Genomic DNA, 27,957 nt, shown 5'->3' on the forward strand with positions numbered 1-27,957 from the left:
ATATCGATATGATATTGCAATATATGAGGGGAAAAAACTCACACCCAGGTGGTGAAGTAATGGTGCAGGTTTATGAGCAATCTCTACTGCCCTCTGCTGGTGTGCAGTGGTATTGGCGACACTGGTACCCGCTGCTTAGACCGCTACACCACCACGGACCCTGGGAGCCCTGATTATGACAGTGCACGCTAACACAAAACAAAACATTTTTGCACTAATTTGAGCGCAAATATTGTTTATTTGAGCTACAAATCAAATGATCTTGATTCTTGAATTAATAGTAACATTAAAATAAATGTAAAATGACAACACTTTACTGTAATGCAGCCTTTAAAGCCAGGAAAAGACAACACTTATGCCATATTACGATATCCACGATATCTAAAATCTAAGAGGATATCTTGTCTCATTGCGGTATGGATCTGTATATGGATATATTGCCCTGCCCTAGTGTGAACGCATACGTGTGTGTGTGCATGTGGTCCATAACAGGGTCTGATGGAGGAGAACCGGGTCCAGATCACAGTCATAAACCCCAAGTCCATCACTATGGGTCAGCTCTACGGTCAGTTTGACCCCGTCTCCCACGAGTGGTCCGACGGTATCCTGGCTGTCAGCTACAGAGCCTTCGCCACCTCACAGGTACGCTATTTCCATTCACAGTATAGTATCTTGAAAATAGTCAAAACAACATACCCAGGCTCGTACATTCACATGCACCGACAATCTGTTCTGGTTTTATGGGGACGTTTGATCCAATTTCAGTAAGTAAAGACAAGACCTCATGCATACAGTGCAGTAGTGAGCTTTTGCCTGCACTAATACACTCACCAGTACAGTATTTAGCCTTTGTCTGCACTAATACGCTCACCAGTGCAGTAGTGAGCCTTTGCCTGCACTAATACGCTCACCAGTGCAGAAGTGAGTGTATTAGTGAAGTAGTGAGCCTGTCACTCTTTCAAATATATGCCTCTTTAGATATCATTATTTAAGAGAGTTAGCCACATGAATTGCTCATTATTGCTTATTCTGTGGTACAGTAGCTCATTTATAAGAGAGAAAGAAGATTAGCATTAATAATCCTTTCTGGAAAAGAGAGTAGCTATCTGCAAAGGGTAAAGAGAAGTAGTGAGCCTGTCTCTATTCCCCATCTTCATCTTTCCCATCACCCTAAACACATCACCCTTTGCAGATAGCTACTCTCTTTTCCAGAAAGGATTATTAATGCTAATCTTCTTTCTCTCTTATAAATGAGCTACTGTACCGCAGAATAAGCAATAATGAGCAATTCATGTGGCTAACTCTCTAAAATAATGATATCTAAAGAGGCATATATTTATAGCAGCAGCTCATATTCATCTATGGAAACAGTTTTCAGAGACAGCTAACTGATGCCAGAGTCAGTGGATGAGATTGAGCTGTTGTTATTCACATATCAATGATCCCCAAATGAATAAGTTCTGCAGGAGGTGACATGCTGGGCTGTGAGAGCACCTGGTTGTTTTGATGTGTGAGAGTCCATTCAAAGTGACAGAAAAAAAGACATCCAAATCAAAAAGGCAGATTCGATTCTGAACCACATTCTCAGTCCACAATAATTGACAGGTAGTGTAGAGTAGTCATGACGCCTTATTGGTTTCCGTCGCAAAATAACATTGTTATTTTCGTAAATTGTTTCTTTTTGAAATTGATGTTTTGAAACTTCTGTCAGAGGCGAAAATTTGTTTTGTCAGTTTATAAATTGAGGCGATTGTTATATCCTTAGATTTACTGCAAGCGAATCAAGTAAAATCCAGATTTGCTTTAGCACTTGAATTCACCAGTGCTGGCGCACACACACACACACACACACACACACAGCGCCCTGTTGCTATGATTCCGCTGCTAAAACAAGGTCCTTTCACATACCTCTTTCCACTACACATCCTCTCTCTCTTTCCACTACACATTCTCTCCCTCTCTCTCTCTTTCCACTACACATCCTCTCTCTCTCTCTCTCTCTCTCTCTCTCTCTCTCTCTCTTTCTACTATACATCCTCTCTCTCTCTCTCTCTCTCTCTCTCTCTCTCTCTCTCTCTCTCTTTCCACTACACATCCTCTCTCTCTCTCTCTCTCTCTCTCTCTCTCTTTCCACTACACATCCTCTCTCTCTCTCTCTTTCCACTACACATCCTCTCTCTCTCTCTTTCCACTACACATCCTCTCTCTCTCTCTCTCTCTCTCTCTCTCCACCACACATCCTCTCTCTCTCTCTCTCTCTCTCTCTTTCCACTACACATCCTCTCTCTCTCTCTCTCTCTCTCTCTCTCTCTCTTTTCACTACACATCCTCTCTCTCTCTCTCTCTCTCTCTCTCTTTCCACTACACATCCTCTCTCTCTTTCTCTCTCTTTCTTTCCACTACACATCCTCTCTCTCTCTCTCTTTCCACTACACATCCTCTCTCTCTCTCTCTCTCTCTTTTCACTACACATCCTGTCTCTCTCTCTCTTTCCACTACACATCCTCTCTCTCTTTCTCTCTCTTTCCACTACACATCCTCTCGCTCTCTCTCTTTCCACTACACATCCTCTCTCTCTCTCTCTCTCTCTCTTTCCACTACACATCCTCTCTCTCTCTCTCTCTCTCTCTCTCTCTCTCTCTCTCTCTCTCTTTCCACTACACATCCTCTCTCTCTCTCTCTCTCTCTCTCTCTCTCTCTCTCTCTTTCCACTACACATTCTCTCTCTCCAGTGCCAGATGGCTGTAGCCGTTGCATCACCACTTGTTTATGCAAAACAAATCAATTGAAAGTCCCTCTCCTGATAGCCACCTCTCCAGAGCATGGGCTCTTATGGTGCTGTATCCTCCATTATGAGTATGCAGGTGCTAATGTCATCCATTTAACGAGCACTGCATGCAATTATATAGACAAGATTCAAGATTCCTTTATTTGTCACGTAATGTACGGTGCTCATGCTGCTGCCGGCTCCAAGATTATGCTTGTTACAGATAAACTCCAATACTCAATTCGGTGGGGGTGAGGTGAGGTGAGCTGTACTGAAATTTGCATTTGCACGTCGTTATGTTATAAACATGAGATATTCTGACTGCAGTTTGCATGTTGTTGTTATGTTTAGTATGGGTACTCTAGCATATCTTATCACTGACTTAAACAGTTTGAATGTTGTTGTTGTTTTTAGTAGGTGTACTCTAGCATATCTTATCACTGACTTAAACAGTTTGCATGTTGTTATTTTTAGTACTCTAGCATATTGTATCCTTTCTAGCTTGGAGTCCTGTGGTAAGGTCTAGGATAAGATAAACAGTCGGTTTTAATTAGCAGTGGAAGATGTACTACAACTGTCCCCTTGAACATGTTGAGATGGCTGATGAATGAATACTCACACACACAATCTAGATGTACCTGTAGAGGCACTTCAAAAGTTAACATTCCTGTGTGGCGAACAACTCTCCCTCCGTACCTGCAGACAGGAAGTGGTTGATCTTCTGTCCCTCTGTACCTGCAGAGCCCAGACAGGAAGTGGTTGATCTTCTGTCCCTCTGTACCTGCAGAGCCCAGACAGGAAGTGGTTGATCTTCTGTCCCTCTGTACCTGCAGAGCCCAGACAGGAAGTGGTTGATCTTCTGTCCCTCTGTACCTGCAGAGCCCGGATAGGAAGTGGTTGATCTTGGACGGGCCGGTGGACGCCGTGTGGATAGAGAACATGAACACCGTTTTGGACGACAACAAGAAGCTGTGTCTGATGAGTGGAGAGATCATCCAGATGTCCCCGCAGATGAGCCTCATCTTCGAGCCCATGGACCTGGAGGTGGCCTCGCCCGCCACCGTAAGACTGGGAGTTGTAGTTCTGTCGGGGAGGAGGTTGATTGCGACACAACAAGTATATACACACAAGCTGAATCCCAAATCGCGCACTTAGGCGAAAGTGCAGAGCACTCGCGGCCTTGTGGCCTTACATGCGCGTTCCCGCTAAGTCCACAAGGGCTCAGGGTAGTCCCAAAACAGAATTGCTAGGTTCACAAGTGCACCACTGCCGCCATTTTGCGCACTTTAACCGCACTTACCGAAAGTCCGCAATTTCGCAGACTTAGGAGTAGAAAATACCCACAGTCCACCTCGTCTCATATTGAATTAAAACAGATGTCAGTCGGTCAATTTGCAGAGCCGAGCGGAGAGCTGAGGAGCGCGTCAGAGCAGCCTCTGCGTCGGAGGGACGCAGCAGCCAATGAAAACGAAGTGGGAGGGGCATTGAGCTAAACTGGCTTGGGAATCGTTGGCACTCCGCTGGAAGTGCTGTCCCATATAATTCACGGCCCTGCACTCTCTGGCCCTTCCAGCTGACGTCAATTAGGTGCTCAGGCCTCAGCCCGCAGTGCGAGGGGCTGCAAGGGTGGTTTGCGCACTCAGATTGGGATTCAGCTACAGTATTATGTAAGACAATGTGATTTGTTGACAAACTGTTTTTGTTTATATCTGGTCAGAATGTTTCTTTTGCTACTGTTAATCTACAAGTGTTCATGCAGTCGGTATCACTTTGAAATCTGCCCTCACTAGCTTTGTTGTATTTCCATAACCTACATGCAGGGCTGACAATTAACACCTGCCACTGTCCAAATGCAGGTAAAATTTCCAATTGGCAACTAGATTTCGGAAGGCTATCTGAAAAAAATATATCCGGTAGATTTTTTCATCTACAGCCCCCTTGGCAGGTGACCGTGAGCCAAAAAGTTAATTTTCAGCCCTGCCTACATGAACCCACGTTTAAGCAAGAGATCAAGTCGCTCACTCTGTCATCAAGACAATGTCATCATGTAACGTTCTTCTGAGAGTCCTTCGAACTGGAAGAAGGCAGAAGGAGAGCCAATCCTCTTGGCTCGTTATTACGGTTACAATTACAAACATGGGAGATCAGTGGTACTCACACATGGGCACCAATGCCTCCCACCTCTCTCTCCCCCCTCTCTCTCTCCCTCTCTTCCTCTCTCCCTCTTTCTCTCCCTCTCCCCTCTCTCTCCCTCTTTCTCGCCCTGCCCCCCTCTCTCTCTCTCTCCCCCTCATCTCTCTTTCTCTCTCCCTCTTTCTCTCCCTCTCTCTCTCTCTATCCCCCGTCTCTCTCCCCCTCTTTCTCCCTCTTTCTCTCCCTCTCTTTCTCTATCCCTCTCTCTCTCTCTCTCTCTCTCCCTCTCTCCCTCTCTCCCTCTTTCAGTCAGCTATTATTGTGAAGAGGTATAATGATACCCTGATGTCCACTCTAATCTTCCCTGATGCACTTGCACGACGAGTTCTGGGGTATTTAATAGTGGTGTGTAAAAGAGACAAGTGATTGAATAGTGTCTGCACCTCATAGCCTAGTTGAGTGCCTGGTACAGCATGTTCCTAGTTCTAACAAGTGTCAGGAGTTTTTCCTATCAAGTCAGCCCTTTTTTTTCTCCAGCCCTGAAAAAAACCTAGGCTCCCTTCATGTGTAGCACAGGCTCCCTTGATCTCAGAATTTGACACTGCGATGAAATTATTTGGACTGCTGCCTCGCAATGCCCAGATGCAGGCTCTACTGTCTCTTTCTAGGTCTTTGAAGGTAACTCAAAGAAACCGAAAGGGTCAAGAAACCCCGAACGCAATTGCTTTCCCCAAAAAACATGATTACGCCGCAAAGACGCCGTTGGAGCAAGACTAGATATGTCTCCCGCAGTAGTCGTCCTTTTCTTGTTGAGAAGCCACAGCTCCGTGAAGATTGGGTTAACGAGAACCGTGCCTGCAACCAGATTAAGGAAGGAGTGATTGAACACAGGCGTTGGCAGCGTGTTGTGATGAGAAGCAAAGGGCCCGGCTGGCATCACGACACAGAGCGGGGGCCCCGGAGTCTCTCCCAGACGCCCCTGGACATCAAACTCTCTCCTCCTTCGCTTCCCTCCGGACCCACTCTCGAAGGCGACGCCGTCAGACTTGTTTTGATTTGATTTGATTTTACCTGGAATGTGGTTCCTCTACTCTGTGGATCTTTCACTTTTATTTTCTCCTTCTTCTTGCCCTCCGGCTTTTCTGTCTCTCTCTTCCCCCCCCCCCCCCCCCCTCTCCCTTCTGGATGTCCTCCTGCTCCGTCCTCCATCTTGTCTCTCTCGCTCAAAGCTTTCTCCTCTCCACAGATCTTTCTCCTGCTCTGTTTGTACTCTTATCTCTCCTTCTCTACTCTCTTCCTCAAATCTCTTTCTCCCAGAGATCATCATGGGACTTAAAGGATTCTGATTAGGTGCCAGAAAGAGGCCCTGCCAATAGCTACTGTAGGAGCCAAACCCTTACACTCTGGTCTCGCTAACTAGAATGAGCACCTGGGCGCACACACACACACACACACACACACACACACACACACACAGGTACACACACACATTATACATGCTTGTCAGAAGCATCCAACTGTACGCCTCCACTACACACTTCAACATCTACATTATGAAAGTCTCATAACAGCTGCGGTATTGACAAGTGCATATTTCCATGAAGTGCTTTGTTCTTGTAAAATCGCATGGCCAATTGGGCAAAGGGTTTACAGCAGGGGTCTCAAACTCGCGGCCCGCGGGCCATTTGCGGCCCGCCACAACACTCCAACCGGCCCGCGACATGATGTCAGAAATATAATATAATCTGGCCCGCAAAATAATTTATTGTAAACGGCGCCAGCAGGCAGGCCTACAATGTAAATTCAAGTCGCTCAAACGTGGGGCGGAATGCTGATTATTGTGCGCAGCGCGTGAGGTGAACGCTGCATACAGTCACAGGTGCAATCAATCCACACACCACTATGAACTATGAACGGAATGCAGCTCGCCACCGAGAGGCTGTTTTCATGGTTAACTAACGTTAAGAACACAGACAGTTTCAAGAAATATGGACATTGCAGTATTTTTTGTGGTGTCCAATGGAAATGCTACCTGCTTGATATGCAAGAACAAAGTCGCCGTTCTAAAGGAATATAATGTCAAGAGCTATCCATTACTAAACATGGAGTGTCATAAGGAGACCAGAGGAAAAAACGAGCCACACAGCTGAGAGGGCTAATGTCTCAGCAGTCTTTCAAGATAAGTGTCTGGCAAGAAATAGAGCAGTAGCCTACAAATGTATTCAAGTGTCTGGTAAGAAATGGAAACAAACTTGAACTTTAATAAATGCAAGTACAGGTCCAGGGCAGGCTTACGGTAGTGATGCATCTTGCAGCTAAAACAGAATAAAGTACAAATGTAGGCTATTCAAGATAAAATAAAAGTCAGGAAAAATGATTTGCAGCACTAACTTATATGTTAAAATATATTAAAATGAATGGAAACCGGTTTGAATTTGTATGATGAAAATGTTAGTTATGGAATAGTCTTGCAACATTTAGAGACTGAGTTGTGAGTCTAGTTATGGAAATGAAAAATGACATTTTCAGAAATATTGCACTTTCTTATAGTTAGTAGTAGTTGAAGTTGACATTGAAGTGGCCCTCCTATGAGTTGACGATACCAGCAGTGGCCCCAAGCCAATTTGAGTTTGAGACCCCTGGTTTACAGCATTCATCATCCCGGCTGAATGTTCAGGCATTGGCCGTGGGCGCGTGTACTTGTGTGCATGAAAGCCTGTCGGCGCGCCAGTCTGTGAACAGGTCTGCGTGTGAATACCTGCGCGTCCCCTTTGACAGGTGTCTCGCTGTGGGATGATCTACATGGAGCCCCACATGCTGGGCTGGCGGCCTCTCATGCTCTCCTGGCTCAACACCCTCCCCTCCGCGGTCAGCGCCATGCACAAAGGCCTCATCACCGGCCTCTTTGACAGGATGCTGCCAGCCTGCCTGCAGCTGATACGCAAAGCCACCAAGGTAGGAGCCAGAGGAATAACATCATATGTTACAGCTAGGCCTGGGTTTAAAAAATCGATTCAGAATCGATTCTGAATCAAATGATTCAGAATCGATTCATGAATCCCAAAATCGATCTTTTATTTAATGAATGAATTAATAAATGGAGGTATGAATAGTTCATTAATTCATTCAATGATTCATTCATTCATTCATCCATTCATTTTTGGAAATCAGTATCGATACCCAGCCCTAGTATTGATGTGTTGCATAACTTGGCAGTCGTGTAATTAAGTGTTACAGGTTAGTAACACTAACCGAATCAATATTGAATCGAATCGAATTGAATCGTGATAATCGATTCTGAACCTTGTGAATCGGAATCGAATCGATTCTTGAAATTCGACTCGATACCCAGCCCTAGTTACAGCCACTGACAGAGACAGCTAGTCCTGTGGGGGAGGGGTTTGGTTCGGGGTTAACCGGCTACTGTTCCCACCCATTACCTGGCTGTGAGAAGTGTGAACAGCTCTGAATCTTTGAAGCCCTTTTTCTCTGCTTAGTGAATTCAGGTGTACCAACATTCACAGACGTTTATTCAAATATTTGCAGATTTCAATGCATGGCACATCATCTGAAAGCTTACAATTTACACTTTCATTATCTGTAAAAAACTGAAAAAATGACCTTGGCAGACATCAGGACCAAACCTCTAGTGGCAGTCACATATACTGTAGAAACGGAGATAATCAGAGTTCTGCATATTCTGTGTATGAACTACAAACATGTTGTTATTCAGAATGCTGTATCCTATCTCCAGACTTAGATCTAGAAGATCATGTGTCTTCTAGGTGTTTTTATTGTTTCAATGCTTCCTGATGTTATTTGATTGATGGATATATTTTAAACATCGGAAATTATGCTCGATCTTTTGAAAAACAAACGTTGAATATCGAAATCACGGGCTGTGCAACTGTTGCAGGAACTGTCCCCAACGTCCGACACCAACCTGGTGAACTCTCTCATGAACCTGATGGACTGCATGATGGACGAGTTCAGGGACGAGGCTCGGGTGAAGAGCATGAGCGAGAGAGATGTCTGCTCCTGGCTGGAGGTGAGAGGGAAGAGGCTGAGGGAAGAACCCCGGGGTCCCAGGGCAGAAGAACCCCGGGGTCCCTGGGCAGAAAAAACCCCGGTCCCAGGGCAGAAAAACCCCAGGTCCCAGAACAGGAAAAACCCCAGGTCCCAGAGCAGAAGAACCCTGGTCCCAGGGCAGAAAAATCCCAGGTCCCAGAACAGATAAACCCCAGGTCCCAGAGCAGAAGAACCCCAGGTCCCAGAACAGAAAAATCCCAGGTCCCAGAACAGATAAACCCCAGGTCCCAGGGCAGAAAAACCCCAGGTCCCAGAGCAGGAAAAACCCCAGGTCCCAGAGCAGAAAAACCCCAGGTCCCAGAGCAGAAAAACCCCAGGTCCCAGAGCAGAAAAACCCCAGGTCCCAGAACAGAAAAATCCCAGGTCCCAGAACAGAAAAATCCCAGGTCCCAGAGCAGAAAAACCCCAGGTCCCAGAACAGAAAAATCCCAGGTCCCAGAACAGATAAACCCCAGGTCCCAGGGCAGAAAAACCCCAGGTCCCAGGGCAGAAAAACTCCAGGTCTCAGAACAGATAAACCCCAGGTCCCAGGGCAGAAAAACCCCAGGTCCCAGGGCAGAAAAACCCCAGATCCCAGGGCAGAAAAACCCCGGGTCCTAAGGCAGAAAAACCCCAGGTCCCAGAGCAGAAAGCCAGGTAGAAAAGCAAGCTCCTGACAGTTCAGTCTGACAAATAGCCAATAGCACCTCAACAACCCAAAAGGGAGTCTTCAGTGGAAACAAAAGTTTGTGTGGCTATTGATATTGTGTATACAGCTTTCAATAAGCTAATTTTAAACCCCTTTCCGCAACTCACAGAGTACGCTGTAAGTGTTTTTTCAGTCTCAACTCCAAGTTAGACAGCTAGGTGAGAACAAAAGGTAATACCCACAAATACCCAATGGGATCTTTATGCGCCTCTGCAAACCCACATATGCCCTCGATATTCACCTCTATTGGCAAAATGGAACCTCTCAGTTAATTTCTGTGCTCACATTTTTCCCTGTAAAAAGGCCTTAATCGGGTCTGCCTCCACAGATCAGACACATTTCAGCCACATGCATTCCCATTGATTTCTATCTGGTCATCGCAGCGCTATTATCCCTGTGGCTCTGTCTGTCGATGGTGTTCCTCCAGCGCTGTCTACTTTACAGTAGGGCCTCGATTTCCAACACTTCATTTGACTGGAGGTTTTGTGTGTGTGTGTGTGTGTGTGTGTGTGTGTGTGTGTGTGTGTGTGTGTGTGTGTGTGTGAAGCAAACTGACAATGATTTCCTTCCTCTGTGATATGATTTTTCTTAGCTAAGAAATTTATACAGATACATTTATGTCATGTTTTTTGTTTTCACAATACTTTTCATAAGTCAACTAATGAGTTTTTTGGTTTTGGTGTATGTTTTTTAGTATCTAAGATTTTGTGCTCAATCATTTTAATTTCTCATAAAAAATTCTCATAAAGTGGACAGCAAGTAGCCTATTGGTCAATACTTTCAGCTCAGGAAACATTTACAAAGTATTGTCAAGTATTGTCTCAAACTGTATATTTTGAAGTATTTGAGATACGCCTCTCACATCCAGCACTAGAGAATGAATTGAACTTTGCCCTCGATCTTGTTCCAGGGCATCTTTGTCTTCAGCCTGGTGTGGTCAGTGGGGGCCAGCTGTGATGAGTCCGGTCGGGCCAAGCTGGACGCCCTGGTACGGGAGCTGCTGGAGGGCTCTCTGACCGAGGAGACGCGGGTGCGCCATGGCATCCTGGACACCGTCGAACCCCCCGCCAAGCAGCTGACCGTGTCCCTGCCCACAGAGGGCACCCTCTACCAGTATCGCTTCATAAAGGAGGTGAGAGCCAGCAAGGACAATATTAGTACATTAGCAATACATACATAATGCTTTTCTAGGACCAAACACTACTTAAAAGTGTGATCAAGCGAAAAGTGCATTGGGGATTATTAGACCGTATGCTCCACTCAGAGAATGACCCTGATTCAGTAACATCATACATTTTACAATTCAGTTTTCCTAGGGGCTCAGAAATATGACCATCTTGGTCCAGACCAGATTGGTAGCAGCTGTGTCTAAGAGCACAGGGCTTTCACGCACTCATGTTTCTCATGTTAGAACAGAGCATCAAGCGGACCTTTTGATTTCACCAACAAAACAGCAAAATTCAACTAGTGCACAGCAGCCTTATTCCACACAGGGAAACGTTCACATGCTGTACATGACATGACAAAGAGTATTCAAACCAGGGCCTTTCTCTCTCTCTCTCTTTCTCTCTCCCTCTCTCTCCCTCTCTCTCTCTCTCTCTCTCTCTCTCTCCCTCTCTCTCTCTCCCTTTCTCTCTCTCTCTCTCTCTCTCTCTCTCCCTCTCTCTCTCTCTCCCTCTCTCTCTCTTCTTCCTCAGGGCCCAGGGAGGTGGGAGGCGTGGACGGACGCGCTGAAGGAAGCGCCCCCTATCCCCAGGGACGTGCAGTTCAACGAGATCATCGTTCCCACAGAGAACACGCTGCGCTACACCGCTCTGATGGAGCTGCTCGTCACCCACCACAAGCCCACCATATTCATCGGACCCACCGGCACCGGCAAGAGCGTCTACATCATAGTGAGTAGCTCACTACACACCGCGTAATGACGCGTGATTGTAGGGCAGTGCTGAGGCCCTGACTGTTGAAGAGGGTATGAATGAAAAATCTTACTTGGTTTAGTTTAGATTTCAAAGAACACGCTGAGTGGTCGGTCAAGCTGGTTTCAAACAAGGACAATAGGTTTATTCTGATGTTTACGGTTTGCAAAGCGGACTCTGAAAACAGGAAGTGCTTCCCCAGTCAGTAGTGTTTCTGGCTCGGGAGTGATACCTTATAACGTGAGAAAGGAAGTGACATGCAGTTTCAGGATGAAGAGGACAGGGAAGTGATTTAACACAGAACCAAATTGTAGTTTTAACAGACTGATTCTAGGGGAACAAACTACAAAGTTAGAACAGTAGTCAGGTAGGAAAACAGAAAAGAACAAATGGTGTGGGTAACATTAGTGTGACTGAAATTTCATTCACAAGGGCTCGTAGTGGGGCTTGAGTTCCTGGCAAAGCCCTGTTTAAGCCCAGCACACCCTCAGAAGCCCTGGAACTAAGTTCAAGCACTAGGTTAAGCCCACAGTAGAAACGGGGCTTCTGTGAATCATTGGATGAGTTTGATAAGCATCTGATTGCAAACTCCTATCTGGCCTCCAGGGTCCATAAGACATGAAAGTCCAAGAGCCTCAGTTTGATTAATCGGTTGCCGAGAAATTCAGTTCAAGATTAGGAACTGATAGCAGTTGGTGGGGTATTCACTGGGATGCTCTTAGGTTTACACAGCACAAGAGGCAAACCATTGCCATAAACTGCACAGTTCCATGCAACAAAGCCTAGACATTCCTGGAGGTATCTCATGATAGCCTCCCTCTACGTAGGCCGACAGTAGCTCCCTCGCTCCAGACCTCAGCTACTTACAGTTCAGCGCTCAGCTGGTCCTCCTGTAGAAACATCAGCTCCGAGCTCCTTTAGACACCACGCCGGTGAGGATCAGCTCACCGGTCTCTCCTTCTCCCCTCATCTGACCCAGCTGTGTCTCTGTCTGGCAGAGCAGAACGCACACATACAGTACACACACACATGCGCGCACACACACACACAGTGCCCGGCGGAGCGCGGCGGCGTGATAAACGAGCCCCAGGCCTCAGCCCGACAGCGGGCGCCGCCCAGCGGCAGAGACCGAACCCGCCGGCGCCGCCACGCCGCCCTCTCCGCTGCCAGACACCCTGCCCCGCCCGGAGCCAGACACACGCAGGCTGCGCCTACTATTTTGGGCTCGGAGGGGGAGAGGGAGCCGGGCCTATGCTGCGTCACCGATCCATCACGCTAACAGCCCCCCTCCGTTATCTAGCTCGTTACACACACACACACACACACACACACACACACGCGCACACACACACACACACACACACACACACACACACACAGTGAGTTTACAGATGTGTAGATACTTGTGGTCGTGCACAAACACATGCACATTACTGTACTACACATCCAGACAGACAGACAGACTCACACATGCACAGGTACAGTAGATATACTCATACACAGACTAATGCATACACACACACGCACACGCACGTACGCACACACGCACAGTTACAGCTGATAAATGACAGCTAAAGATGAAATACATGTATCCAAAACGGGTCCATCATTAGCATTTTGCATTAATTTGAGCATATATTCAATTACTCAGTGATTCAACATAATATTTCAGCCTGGAGAAAGACTACTGTACATTAGTCCTAAATATTGATAACTTTCTGCTAACATAATAATATCCAGTTCATTACAGCACACGACAGCTACTATTGTTGTTCCAACTTAGTAAACATATCCACTCTGATCTGCCAATTTCAACTCAACTCTTTAATTTGTGATTTCTTCACTTAATAGCCTAATCTTATTCACTGACTTGTTTTTCACCTTATCATTAAAGTGATTTTATTTGATAGCGCAGCTTTCACAACCCTCTTTGAGTGTTTGTTTTTCTCAAAGAACTCAATGCCCATCAGAACTGTCTGTCCGGACCGCGGGTGCAAATAATCATTTTATCTGTGCTTTAATTTCAAAGGATTTGAAGCCATTGAGTGTAATCGCTTTCCAGATGCCAAGTCAGATCACGAATGTTAAATTGGGAAAAACGCTTGGTTAAGTGAGGAAGAAGTGCACCTGTAATTAAAAGGTTCAAGCAAATCTCTCTCTGTCGAGTTTTATTTTCCTTTCTCTTCTTAACATGCCCTGAAAGGAACTGGTCATGGACTATCACAGGAAACAGCAAAGTTGTGATAGTAGTGCCGTACACTTCTGTTTCCGCTATTATGTTATCAAAAGACAACATATTTGCCTTTTAAAGCATTTTAATTGAGATGCCGTCGATCTGATCGTCTCCTCCTCAAGCTTTTTTGTGTGGTCGACTGTGTCAGAACCCTTATTGGACTGTATGCATGTCAGAAGTACTTGATCAGCCCGCAGAGCTATGGCCAACTTATAAGCTCAGGGAATTCCTCAGGTGTCAAGCAAGGCTACTTATTGAGCCAGTTCTGGTAGAAATGCGTCTATCGCTCTCATACAGTACATCTTCTAGTAGAACGTTTTAAGTCCGACAAGTGCTGTTCACCACCAACATGACGTCTTGCAACTTGACCAACTCCTCCATGTCTCTTCCGCAGGACTTCCTGTTGAACCACCTCGGGAAGGATGTGTACAGCCCTCTGCTCATCAACTTCTCAGCTCAGACCACGGCTGCTCAGACCCAGAACATCATCATGTCCAAACTGGACAAGAGGCGTAAAGGAGTGTACGGGCCGCCCATGGGGAAGAGGACGGTAGGAGGACTGTGCTCCTGGACTGTAGACAGAGACATAGACTCAGACTGGGATGAAAACAGGGAAGGATGGAGCCCGATGTCGCTCTGTTAGTTTGGGAGACAGACAGACGAAAGGCAACCCACACTGGTGATGTGTGACCCCTCCCCAGGAGTGACAATGCAACATGGGAAATGAACTCCTCAAAAATAGTTCGGAAACATTATTTCGGTCCTCCCCTTTAATAATTCCATTTGGTATTGTATTTTATAAATGGTAAATGGACTGCACTTATATAGCGCTTTTCCACCTTAGCGGCACTCAAAGCGCTTTACAATGGCCTCTCATTCACCCATTCACACACCCATGGCGGTAGCTGCCATGCAAGGTGCTAACCTGCTCATTGGGAGCAATTTGGGGTTAGGTGTCTTGCTCAAGGACACTTTGACATGTGGACAGTCGGAGCTGGGATTCGAACCACTGACCCTTCGATCATTGAACGACCCGCTCTACCAACTGAGCTACAGCCGCCCAGTTGGAAAGTTGGAAAGCCTGATTAGTCACATTGGCACATTTTTTGGGGGGCTCTACCCACACGTTTAGCTGTGTTGCTCATTCCACAAATGCACGATCCTTACAAGTTGTACCTCGTTGTAAAGGTGACTAATCAGGCTTTCCAACGATATGAAATACAATACCAATTATGATAATAATAGTATACGGTTTACGGTATTTCACAGTATACGGCATTTCACCTCCCCAACACACATAAAAAAGTATTTTACTTTGAAGGAACTACAGTGCAACACATGATGGAAAATACACACTATTGTAATTAAGCTCAGTTTATTAATAGCAAGCTCATATAAAATTACAAAATTAACTGTTGCAAGCAACTTGAAATGTGAAGTTTCAGCAGCGCATTATTGTGTAATACCGTAAACGTAATACTGTAAATACAGGGAATGTCACGGTTCTAATACCATGGACATTTTATACCGCTGTTCACGGTTTTACGGTATACCGTCTCATCCCTAGTCCTGTCAGGTGGTGTTTGAGACCCATAGAGAGCCAGTCTCTTGTCCCTGTCCTGTCAGGTGGTGTTTGTGGACGACGTGAACATGCCGGCCAGGGAGACGTACGGCGCCCAGCCCCCCGTGGAGCTGCTGCGCCAGTGGCTGGACCACGGCAACTGGTACGACACCAGGGACTGCTCCATCATCAGGCTGGTGGACGTCCAGATCATGTGCGCCATGGGACCGCCCGGTCAGTCCTCAGCTCTCACCCACCCTCAGTTGGGCTGGGTAGTAGAAGGGATTATGATGATGATGATGAACGACGATGATGATGATGATGATGAATGATGATGATGATGATGATGGTTGTTTGTGAAAAGATGTACAGTAACTATACACATGCACCGAATGGCGCATCCTTAAGCACAAAGGCCAAGTAAGTAGCCTGTGCTTCTTCACAGTATTTCAACGGTCCTTTCCTTGTGCGTCTCAGGTGGTGGGAGGAACCCAATCACACCTCGCTACTTGCGCCACTTCAACATGGTGACCATCAACGATTTTGATGAGAGGACCATGTACACCATCTTCTCCAGGATCCTGGACTGGCACCTCACCATACGGTATAGCACCGCTTTTCAATGGGCTATATGCACAACTCCAGTACTTCCTGAAATTAGACATGCTTCTCTATTTCCTGTCCTACACTATTGGATGAAATGATTATTTAGATCCTGAATCCTGATCATTGTGCTGCAGTCAGGCACACCTGATTAATCACTTCATCCAATAGTGTAGGGCAGGAAATAGAGAAGCATGTCTAATTTAGGGAAGTACTGGAGTTGTGCATATAACTGGGTTTATATAGCTGGGTTTAAAAAATCGATTAATCAAATGATTCAAATCGATTCATGAATCCCAAAATCGATCTTTTATTTAATGAAGGAATGAATAGTTCATTAATTCATTCAATGATTCATTCATTCATTAATTTTTGGAAATCAGTATCAATACCCAGCCCTAGTATTGATGTGTTGCATAACTTGGCAGTCATGTAATTAAGGTTACAGCTAAAAATCGATATTGAACCGAATCGAATCGAATTGAATCGTGATAATCGATTCCAAACCTTGTGAATCGGAATCGAATCGATTCTTGAAATTCGACTCGATACCCAGCCCTACATAAAGCCCATTGAGCTGTCATGTTCCATATGGAGCATTAGAGCTGTTGGACCCTGTCCGTCCCTGACTAGAGTGGACACAGCACCAGGGGTTGACCCCCGGGCGCGACCCCTGACCTCTGCAGGCCCCCCCTGTCCTGGCTGACCTTGGAGGAAGGACAGCACGGATAGGGCAAAGTCAGAGAACCCATCTCATCAGTGACCACTAAAAGTGTGTGTGTGTGTGTGTGTGTGCGTGTGTGTTCATGTGTCGCCAATTGCATGTGTGTATTGGTGTGTCAGCTGTATGACAATTAAAGACTCCATTTCCTTCCTTTCTAACGGATCAAAGGGAATGTAATGGATTAAATTTAAATTTATAAAAAATAAGAAAAGTTGATTCTAGACGTGGCCCTCGAGGCAGCCTCAATCTGGGGTGAGTTCAGCATTCTCTAATTCTGAGATTTCACACTTTAATAGCTGCTTTGTCTACAAACTTAGCAAACCTCCAAGACGATTACATTTTAGTGTGAACTGCAAATGAGAACGCTTTTGTCATGGTACATTAGGTGTCCAACATGGGAGGGTAGCTAGTGAGCCCAATCTCCAGGCCCTGTGGGTTTATCTAAACCCTCCCGTGGTAAAGACCCAAAGGTCTTTAATAGCAAGACAGCACCACGCCAGTTTCATAGCTCTCATAAGCTACAGTAATACTAATGCCTGGCAATCTGCAAGTCAAGCTTAAAACGCTTATTATATTCATTGTATTTTTGTACTGGCTCGAGCAAACAGTTTTTACAGCAAGTAGACAGTTAATTATGGATTATTGCTAGGATAAGCTTTGTTTTTTGAAAGAAACTAAATGGATTCTATTTTATGCTGAAGCCTTTTTGGAGACGCAGCTTATTAAGATTTTTTGCCCAAGGTTTCAGCAGCAGCATATTTTGCAGATTGTCTTTATATTGCTTAACAGAGCTGCAGTACATGTACCATTCTGGTCATACCTGTCAACACAGGCCTGTGGGGAGGGAAATGAACACAGACTAAGAGAGACCAGCCTTAAGAGACCATCCTGAGAGAGAGAGAGAGAGAGAGAGAGAGAGAAAGAGAGAGAGAGAGAGAGAGAGAGAGAGAGAGAGAGAGAGAGAGAGGAGGACATGCAGCACAGGGGCGCCAATCAACATTCATAGGTTTGCGCTCAGATCAGAATTTACTCGGACCAGTCAGCGTGCTATGAGCAACTACCGGCAGCTACGGGCGTGGTTTAGGTGAGAGGTCAGCCTGTGATAGATGGCTCATCCAATCACCTACCAAGTATTTTTGAAAGTGCCTGCGCTTTTCAAAACAGTTTCCAAAGACGACTGCCCAGATGGTTCTGAGTAACAAACCATCAGGCACGTCAGGGGAATACTGTACTGTGATGAACAACAGTAGATCACTCAAAATGTGGAATGAACTACTAAGGCGCTGTTATAAGATATCAACAATTTGTTGAAAGTAGGTAAAACACAAGAGTAGAACAGAAAGATGGATTCTGCACACTGAATTCACCACGCGTTGCCTAGTTTCACTGATATCAAACATTCCCACTAGGGATGTTAATAGTTACATTACATTTCATTACATTACAGTCATTTAGCAGACACTTTTATCTAAAGCGACTAACAATAATTGCATTTAACGTAGGAAGAGCCAATGTACTACTACTTGCCAGAACTCACAAGTGCATCTTCTTTCTAAAACAAGTAGTTAATCGACTATCGATTAATTGCTGCTAAGAATTTACTCGAGTAAGATTTGGTTACTCGATTAATTGCTTGTTAATGGAACATAACTTTTTTTTGGGAACGAACGTTATCAACGGGAGTTGTGTGAAATGTAATCATGATTTAAGGTCTGACTGCACATGAGGGCGCCACGCCATGTAGTGAAGGCTAATTGGGATGCTGGGAAATTTCAAAGATACAGCGGAAGAAGACACAAAAATGAAGCCAGCAAAACGCAGTCCAGCGCGGGACGTTCTTATGAATTAATCCACTATTGTTTGTTAAGGTTTACAGTTATCGATTAATGAAATTCCTTGAAATTTGCAACCCTAATTCCCACCTGCTTCTGCTCTCCAGGTTTGCCTTCCCCAAGCCATTTGCCGCCCTGACGTCCCAGATCATCAACGGCACCATGTCGGTGTACCAAGAGGCCACCAAGAACCTGCTGCCCACTCCGGCCAAGTCCCACTACCTGTTCAACCTGAGAGACTTCTCCCGGGTCGTCCAGGGCATCTGCCTGTCCCGCCCCGAGACCGCGGAGCAGCCCAACGACATCAAGCGCCTCTGGGTCCACGAGGTATGGGGCTTTCTCTTGGACTTGGGAAAAAATCTGCATGTTCTTTTCTTCACTCTCAACTCTGGCATCAATAGAGCATCTGAGCTCATGAATAGAGCGTCTGAGCTCATGAATAGGGCGTCTGAGCTCATGAATAGAGCGGCTGAGCTCATAAATAGAGCGTCTGAGCTCATGAATAGGGCGTCTGAGCTCATGAATAGAGCGGCTGAGCTCATGAATAGAGCGTCTGAGCGGAGGCAGGAAGAGCCGTCCCATAAGACCTTGCCTTTTAAACACCTCTTGTATTGTCTGTTGTTGTTTTGTATTGTCTGTTATTGTTTCATGTCGTGTTTCTGTAAAGCACATTGCGTTGCAATTTGCAGGAAATCTCCTATATAAATAAAGTATTGATTGATTGATTGATTGATTCAGAATAAATATGTACGCTAGTGAATGGAGATTAACAAATCATTTCTTGATCCCGTTTGAATTGTGCCCTGACCATACACATATGTTTGTCAATTTAAAACATTATTTTGCAAGTCAAGAAAGTCAGTTTGTCGTAATACTGTAAAGCAGTTATTCCAAAACGAGTTTAAAATTATTTAAAAAATGTGAAAATCACTATTAGTCTGGCCATGTTGAGAGCTGCAGGAATGCGAAAGGAGAGTTAGTCAGTTCTTTTCAGACTTTTCTTTTTGCCGCTGCTTTTTATTAAATCAAATAATTATTCATTCATACACTGCACTGTAATTTTTATTCCTGTATTTTATTTATCCTGCATTTTGTTTTAAATGTCCTTTTTTACATTTCATTTTATTTGATCTTTTATGTGTTTCTTGCACTTTTAATGTCTCATGTAAAGCACTTTGAATTGCCTTGTTGCTGAAATGTGCTACAAATAAACTGGCCTTGCCTTCATACTATTGACTTCTCTCCCCCCTCCGGCCCCCTCAGGTCCAGAGGGTCTACTACGACCGCCTGGTCCACGACTCTGACCGGGCCTGGATGGTGAGCCACCTGCAGGAGGTCTCCAGGACCCACCTGAACGAGGACTTCCACCAGCTGTTCCGCCACCTGGACCACGACCGGGACGGCCGCGTCACCGAGGACGACCTCCGCAGCCTCATGTTCTGCGACTTCCACGACCCCAAGGGGGAAGACCGCAACTACCGCGAGGTCAACGACCTGGACGGGCTCCGGCGAGTGGTGGAGGCGCACCTGGACGAGTACAACGCCGTCAGCAAGGCCGTCATGAACCTGGTGCTGTTCCGCTTCGCCATCGAGCACGTGTGCCGGATCTCCCGCGTGCTCAAGCAGCCACGAGGCCACGCCCTGCTGGTGGGAGTGGGCGGGAGCGGGCGGCAGTCGCTCACGCGATTGGCCGCCCACATGGCGGAGGCGGAGCTTTTCCAGGTGGAGATCTCGAAGAGCTACGGGATGACGGAGTGGCGCGACGACCTGAAGCTGATCATGAGGAAGTCGACGCAGGGCGACACGCACGGAGTCTTCCTTTTCACCGACACACAGATCAAGATGGAGTCCTTCCTGGAAGATGTCAGTAACCTGCTCAACACCGGAGAGGTGGGTGGATGGACAGCCAGGCAGAAATACAATCACAGACAGACATGTTGGTTATATTGATATCAAGGGTGAAAGAAAATGTCACAGTAGCAGAGATCAAATCAAATCAAACTTTATTTGTATAGCGCATTTCATACACAGAGGCAACATTATGCCCTTTACAGAGAGCAATGTGAGGGGGGGCATATGTCCCACCCCTACATATTCCACAGAGAAGCAAAAAAACAGCCGGGGGCCAGAAAAGTGAGCTGTAAAAATTCTTCCCTGACCTCTCTCAACGAGACGATCGAGCAAGCTCCTGGAAAATGTTTGTCTATTGGCTAAGAACTATACAGAGCAGTAAACATGGGCTAGATACTTCATAAGAGAGACATGACTAACAGTAGAGTGCATAAATAGTTACAGAGAAGTTGCCTACATGGTAGGCCATTATGTGTTAGCTATCCCTGTAGTCTCTAATATGATATTTAAGTGAATCATATAACAAAGCACAGTGAGCACTTAGCAGAACAGGCTCATAGAGAATGCAGAAAAGCAGAGGTGTGGAGACAGAAAGCAGAGAGCCATGGGTAAAAAGAACTTACACAGTTCCAACCGCTACAGCACAGCTGCCACAACGGGTCTCTGCCATTATGCTGTCTTGTGTCGTCACTCAGTGACCAGCTCAGTGGCTTGTGGTTAGAGTGTCCGCCCTGAGACTGGGATTATTATTGTTATTATTATTATTATTGATATGAATATTCATATTATTATTATTATTATTATTATCTTGTCCTCCTGGCGTCCCTCAGGTGCCCAACCTGTTTGCGGTGGACGAGAAGCAGGAGATCTGCGAGCGCATGCGCGTGCTGGACCGGCAACGGGAGCGGGACAAGCAGACGGACGGCAGCCTGCTGGCGCTGTTCAACATGTTCCTGGAGCGCTGCCGGGCCCAGCTGCATGTGGTTCTGGCCATGAGCCCCATCGGGGACACCTTCCGCAGCCGCCTGCGCCGCTTCCCCGCCCTCGTCAACTGCTGCACCATCGACTGGTTCCAGGTCTGCTTCTACTGTACATTTAACCTTTATTTAACCAGGTAGAGCTGCACCATCGACTGGTTCCAGGTCTGCTTCTACTGTACATTTAACCTTTATTTAACCAGGTAGAGCTGCACCATCGACTGGTTCCAGGTCTGCTTCTACTGTACATTTAACCTTTATTTAACCAGGTAGAGCTGCACCACCGACTGGTTCCAGGTCTGCTTCTACTGTACATTTAACCTTTATTTAACCAGGTAGAACTGCACCATCGACTGGTTCCAGGTCTGCCTCTACAGTTTTTTATTTATTTAACCTTTATTTAACTAGGTAGAGCTGCACCAACGACTGGTTCCAGGTCTGCTTCTACTGTACAGTTTTTATTTATTTAACCTTTATTTAACCAGATAGAGCTGCACCATCGACTGGTTCCAGGTCTGCTTCTACTGTACAGTTTTTTATTTATTAAACCTTTATTTAACCAGGTAGAGCTGCACCATCGACTGGTTCCAGGTCTGCTTCTACTTTTTTTTTAATTTAACCTTTATTTAACCAGGTAGAGCCTTTTTCGAGCTGCACCTGACCAAAATGGCAGCATAAAAATAAACAAAACACCAAACTAAAACAAAGACAGACCAAGTTAGATTAGCATCATAAACATGCACCATTACTACAGGGTGTACAATGACCAATAAACATTATGTAGTAAAGTATTTGCACACTCCCAAATCAGTCATTAAAGGAGTAGTAAAGGGAAAATGCACGTTTAGCCCTGTTTTAAGGTTATTTATGATCATATACAATGGTTCAGATCAAAACGATGACAAAGCTAGCATTTTCGAGAAAGTTGATAATTGCTCTACCACCGTTTTGGTCATACAATGGATGTGGATGGGCATCTCTTTTTTTTTTTTTTGAAATCATTCAAAAATATGTTAAACTCTCAATTTCAAAGACAAGAAACTCACCTAGGTGTTAGTTGGCGTTCTGGCATATAATTCGCCATAAAGTAAGATTCTAGTTAATCTGGGAAGGCTTTTTTAAATATTTAGCATAGAACTATTTAGTCGCAGCACATACATGTGTAAACTTCCGCAAACTAGGTAGCCTAGCAACATAAACAATAACAATAGCTACCGTAAGTAGTTCCGCTTCCTGAATCCCCTCTGCGGATTGATCTACACATCTACAACGGTCGCTTCAATACAAGTCAATGGATTTCATAAAATGATCAATAAAACCCTACAGGATTCATACTTTGCGGCGAATTTGATGTCAGAACACCAACGGACACCAATTACACCCTCGTTGAGCTTATTGTCTTTGAAATCGAGAGTTTAACATGTTTTTAATGATTTTTCAAGATGCCCATCCACATCCATTGTATGACCAAAACGGTGGTAGAGCAATTATCAGCTTTCTCAAAAATGCTAGCTTTGTCAACTTTGACCTTAAAACAGGGCTAAACATGCATTTTCCCTTTACTACTCCTTTAAAAAGTCTGTGAGTTGAGCTTTAAAGTTATGCAGTGTTAAAAGAGTCTGGAGCTTCAGAGATTTTTAAAGTCTTTTCAGCTTTTAAAACATGCCAACATCAGCCTTGAACTGTGTTGGGGCTAACAGTTGGCGTTGCCATAGAGGAGTTGCAAGGTGGTATGGCATAGGGGGTACATCATAATTTATCATTCATTAATATTAATTTTAAGATTTGTATTGCCAAATGACGAGTAACATCATCTCCATAATGTGGTATTATTCAAACAACAATGCATTCTGCAGTCACATTACTTCTGGCTTTGCATGTTTCACGCACATTTAAATATGTGAACAGTGCTGGGGAATAGAGATGGAAGAACAGGAGCGTTATTTACATCTGTGTACAGTAAGGACCTGCAGAGGCTGACCGCAGTAACTACTCTTTTTTTTCTTAAAAATTTAGATATAGTGAAATTTAACTTCTCAATATATGTTTTATCTTGTGACAAAGTTTCAGAGTTTCACTGTTTGTGTAGCTACTGCGGTTAGCTTCGGCGGGGCAGAGTAGTTTATAACTGTACTAAATAACTAAAAGTAATACATGCAGTGTATTATTATTAGGCTAGTAGTATGTATGCTTGGGTCTTGACATGTACCTCATCCCCTCCTCTCATCACAGAGCTGGCCAGAGGACGCCCTACAGGCTGTGGCCTCGCGCTTCCTGGAAGACATCGAGATGACGGAGGAATCGCGCGCGGGCTGCATCAACATGTGCAAGAGCTTCCACACCTCCACCATCGCGCTGTCCGCCCGCTTCCTGTCGGAGCTGCAGCGCCACAACTACGTCACGCCCACCTCCTACCTGGAGCTCATCTCCACCTTCAAGGCCCTGCTGGAGAAGAAGAGAGCGTACGGTTTTCAAAAACAAAGTCTTTCTTCATCTTTCTCCTTCTTTTCAGTGCCATTTGGAAGAGAGTATTCATTGAGGATAGTGGTATATGCTCCACTTGATTTCAACTGCCATGATTAACTCCTTGATAAAGATCAAATCAAACTTTATTTGTATGGCACATTTCATACACAGAGGCAACACAATGTGCTTTACAGAGAACAATGGGGGGTGGGCATAGGTCCCACCCCTACATACTCCAGAGATACGATGACCAACTGATGATAACTACATCCAACCCTGTGAAACACTGAACTGAACTGAACATTGTGGGCTGCGTCTGAAGTAAAGTTTGAATTGAATTCAATTTAGGGATGCACGATATATCGGCAATCATATCGGTATCGGTCTGATGTGCAAAACAGGGCCGATGTGAACAACCGATAATTATTTCTGTCTAGCTGCTGTTGTGTGTGTTGTTTTTGAGAGGAAACAATTCAGTAAATCTAAGATTTGCTTTTCCAAATGTTTTGGAAATGGAGACAGTGTTTCCATGTGTTTTTCAGTATGTGTAACACTTGATTATCATAGAAACGTGTTTTTATCCAAAACATATCGTCATCGGTAAATATCGGTTATCGGCCATGACAGCAATGTTAAAGGACAATGCTCGTTTTTGACAACCTGGACCTTATTTACGACATATTATAAGACGTTTGACTCACCGAGATCACTTTGGTGTAGTTCAGAGGCATGTACTGTAGAAGAAATTTAAAATCCAGTGCCAGCCAGTATATCCATGTAATGGCGGTCGTCGGGGCACTTAGAATGCAGTTTCTAAAAATCTATTTTCTGCTGCGAAACGGTTGTTTTCATCAATCTGTCTTGATGAATCGCTAGTTGTGCTTACCACCGCCATTACATGGATATACTGGCTCGCGCTGGATTTTAAATTTCTTCTACATGCCTCCGAACTACACCTAAGTGATCTCGGTGAGTCAAACGTCTTATAATATGTCGTAAATAAGGTCCAGGTTGTCAAAAACGAGCATTGTCCTTTAATATCTGTTATCGGTATCGGCCCAAATGTTCATATGGGTGCCTCCCTAATTTAATTGAACGGAACGGCTCCTCCAGGGAGGTGATGAAGCTGAAGCGGCGCTATGAGGTGGGGCTGGAGAAGCTGGAGTCGGCCGCCGCCCAGGTGGCCAGCATGCAGGGGGAGCTGGAGGCCCTGCAGCCCCAGCTGCGCGTGGCCAGCAAGGAGGTGGACGAGATGATGGCGGTCATCGAGCGCGAGTCGGCGGAGGTGGCCAAGACGGAGAAGGTGGTGAAGGTGGACGAGGCGGTGGCCAACGAGCAGGCCACGGCAGCCAAGGCCATCAAGGACGAGTGCGACGCCGACCTGGCCATCGCCCTGCCCATCCTGGAGTCGGCGCTGGCCGCTCTGGACACCCTCACCAACCAGGTGTGGGCGTGTGGTCCGTTACAGGTGTACCTGAGCTGAGTGTACCTGTGCTGAGTGTACCTGAACTGAGTGTACCTGAGCTGGGTGTACCTGAGCTGAGTGTACCTGAGCTGAGTGTACCTGAGCTGAGTGTACCTGAGCTGAGTGTACCTGTGCTGAGTGTACCTGAACTGAGTGTACCTGTGCTGAGTGTACCTGAACTGAGTGTACCTGAGCTGAGTGTACCTGAGCTGAGTGTACCTGAGCTGAGTGTACCTGAACTGAGTGTACCTGAGCTGAGTGTACCTGAACTGAGTGTACCTGAGCTGTATGAGCGGTCATATTTCTGCCCTGAGAACTCATTTTATACACCTCTATACCGTCTTAAGCACCTACTGTATTGTATTCTAGATTGCTATTCTTGCATCTTGCCTTCAGTACTAGATTATGCTCTTAGTCACTTGTCTTAGAAAGAAGATGCACTTGTGAGTTCTGGCAAGTAGTAGTAGTACATTGGCTTTTCCTACGTTAAATGCAATTATTGTTAGTCGCTTTGGATAAAAGCGTCTGATAAATGACTGTAATGTAAATGTAATGTCTGTTGGAATCCCAGATTGATGTCGTCCTCATGCCAGAGAGTAAATAATCTAGCGTTGTTGAGGCTCTCTCCAAACTCTCTGTGCACTGTAATCACCTTTAATTCCATAGCAAGTACTGGACAACAATACAAAAAATAACACAAATAAAACCCATGTCTGCCTTTGTATCTCCTCATCCAGGACATCACGGTGGTCAAGTCCATGAAGAGCCCCCCGCCAGCGGTCAAGCTGGTCATGGAGGCCATCTGCATCCTGAAGGGCCTGAAGCCCGACCGCGTCCCCGACCCCTCGGGCTCCGGGAAGAAGGTGGAGGACTTCTGGGGCCCGGCCAAGAAGCTCCTAGGAGACATGAAGTTCCTCCAGAGCCTTCACGAGTACGACAAGGACAACATCCCACCCAACCTCATCGCCATCATCCGGAACAAATACATCATCAATCCCGACTTCGTCCCGGAGAAGATCCGAACCGCCTCCACTGCAGCTGAGGGCCTGTGCAAGTGGGTGCGAGCCATGGAGTCCTACGACAAGTAAGCCAAGCAGCTCTCCTGCTCATGTGATTTCAGTTTTACATTTTTCATTAGATTCTTTGAGGATCCTTTCAATTTGAACACAGGTTTCGACTTGTGTGGTTTGTAGAAGACTGTCATGTCATCTCTTAAGCCGTGAATCGTGAGCCGAATGTAGATACAGTAGAATCCAGCCCACTTACTGATGAACTCCTTCTCCCCCAGAGTGGCCAAAGTGGTCGCCCCTAAAAAAGAGAAGCTGGCCCAGGCCGAGGGGGAGCTGAAGGTGGCCATGGAGAGCCTGCGTAAAAAGCAGTCCGCCCTCAGAGAGGTCCAGGACAAACTGGCCAAGCTGCAGGAAACCCTGGAGGCCAATAAGAACAAGAAGGCTGACCTGGAGAACCAGGTCAGTGGAGCATGAGGAGAGCAGACTAGGGTCGCAAAATTCAAGGAATTTCATTCATCGATAACTGTTAACCTTAACAAACGATAGTGGATTAATTGATAAGAACGTCCCGCGCCGGACTGCGCTTTGCTCGCTTCATTTTTGTGTCTTCTTCCGCTGTGTCGTTGAAATTTCCCAGCATCCCAATTAGCCTTCACTACATGGCGTGGCGCCCTCATGTGCAGTCAGACCTTAAATCATGATTACATTTCACACAACTCCCGTTGACAACGTTCGTTCCCCCCCAAAAAAGTTCTGTTCCATTAACAAGCAATTAATCGAGTAACCAAATCTTACTTGAGTAAATTCTTATCGGCAATTAATCAATAGTCGATTAACTATTAACATCCCTATAGCAGACGCTGGACTCAGTTACAGTACAGCACCAAAAGATGAGCTGGGCAGGCTGATCTATCAGCGCTGTAGCTTCGTGATCCAGGGCTGAATCCTGGTACGTCAACCAACGGTTGTAAGAGCAGTCGAAGACATCAAATCATCAGCGCTGTCTCACGTTTGAAATTAAACGCTTACAAAATCCACCTCTCACCCAAATCCATCAAAGGTATCTATCCGGACAGAGCCGACATCTTTCATTTCTTTAAAAGAAAAAATCAAAGTTGGCCTTATGAGGTTCAAAGGAGTTTCACCCTTCCGTAATGTTTGTTTATTTGTTTATTATTTTCTTAATGTTTATTTGTTTACAGTTTCTGTGTACGCTATGAAGTTGCAGCTGAGGCTTTCTTTTCTCAACCCAATCCTTAATTGATAGAAATATGCCTCTGTTCCCCGTGTCTCAATTCGCCTGCTTTCATGTTCTCTCGTCCTCCCCTTCACGCCGACATCTCAGCTGTCTGATCCGCTTGTCTGGGCATCTGAAAGGGAGGAGCATGTCGATTGTGCTCTCTTCCCATCTTCCCTTTCTATCCCGCATCCTCCAGGACAATCTCACAACACTCCCCTGGCTGCTTAGCCTGGCTGCTTTTCATGGTGAGAAGGTTCTGATGGTAGAAGTGCAGGGTAATGAGTAATTTACTTCTGCTGAGATCACCTGGGACAGCCGGGAGAATCTTGTCGATGCTCTTTTGGTGTTCAAAAGGGTTCCAAAAGCAGCGAAAAAAAACATGGGTGTAGACTTCAATCATAT

At 45.6% G+C, this 27,957-nt stretch overlaps 1 protein-coding gene across 1 annotated transcript in view; it reads left to right on the plus strand.

The window, feature by feature from the left end:
- Positions 1 to 27,957, plus strand: part of dnah7 (dynein, axonemal, heavy chain 7) — a gene marked incomplete at both ends in the record, with an annotated part of 109,454 nt that overhangs the window by 39,256 nt on the left and 42,241 nt on the right. Inside the window, 16 exons of the mRNA XM_084452028.1 lie at positions 493 to 642; positions 3,647 to 3,829; positions 7,679 to 7,855; positions 8,817 to 8,948; positions 10,588 to 10,809; positions 11,375 to 11,572; positions 14,221 to 14,376; positions 15,453 to 15,621; positions 15,865 to 15,991; positions 18,654 to 18,873; positions 19,810 to 20,436; positions 21,228 to 21,473; positions 23,607 to 23,836; positions 24,954 to 25,284; positions 26,043 to 26,389; positions 26,594 to 26,774. Of these exons, the coding sequence (XP_084308154.1) occupies positions 493 to 642; positions 3,647 to 3,829; positions 7,679 to 7,855; positions 8,817 to 8,948; positions 10,588 to 10,809; positions 11,375 to 11,572; positions 14,221 to 14,376; positions 15,453 to 15,621; positions 15,865 to 15,991; positions 18,654 to 18,873; positions 19,810 to 20,436; positions 21,228 to 21,473; positions 23,607 to 23,836; positions 24,954 to 25,284; positions 26,043 to 26,389; positions 26,594 to 26,774 (3,696 nt within the window). The remainder of the gene's footprint in view (positions 1 to 492; positions 643 to 3,646; positions 3,830 to 7,678; positions 7,856 to 8,816; positions 8,949 to 10,587; positions 10,810 to 11,374; positions 11,573 to 14,220; positions 14,377 to 15,452; positions 15,622 to 15,864; positions 15,992 to 18,653; positions 18,874 to 19,809; positions 20,437 to 21,227; positions 21,474 to 23,606; positions 23,837 to 24,953; positions 25,285 to 26,042; positions 26,390 to 26,593; positions 26,775 to 27,957) is intronic.

The sequence above is a fragment of the Borostomias antarcticus genome, assembly GCF_949987555.1.
Source record: "Borostomias antarcticus genome assembly, chromosome: 17".
Lineage (NCBI taxonomy): Eukaryota > Metazoa > Chordata > Actinopteri > Stomiiformes > Stomiidae > Borostomias > Borostomias antarcticus.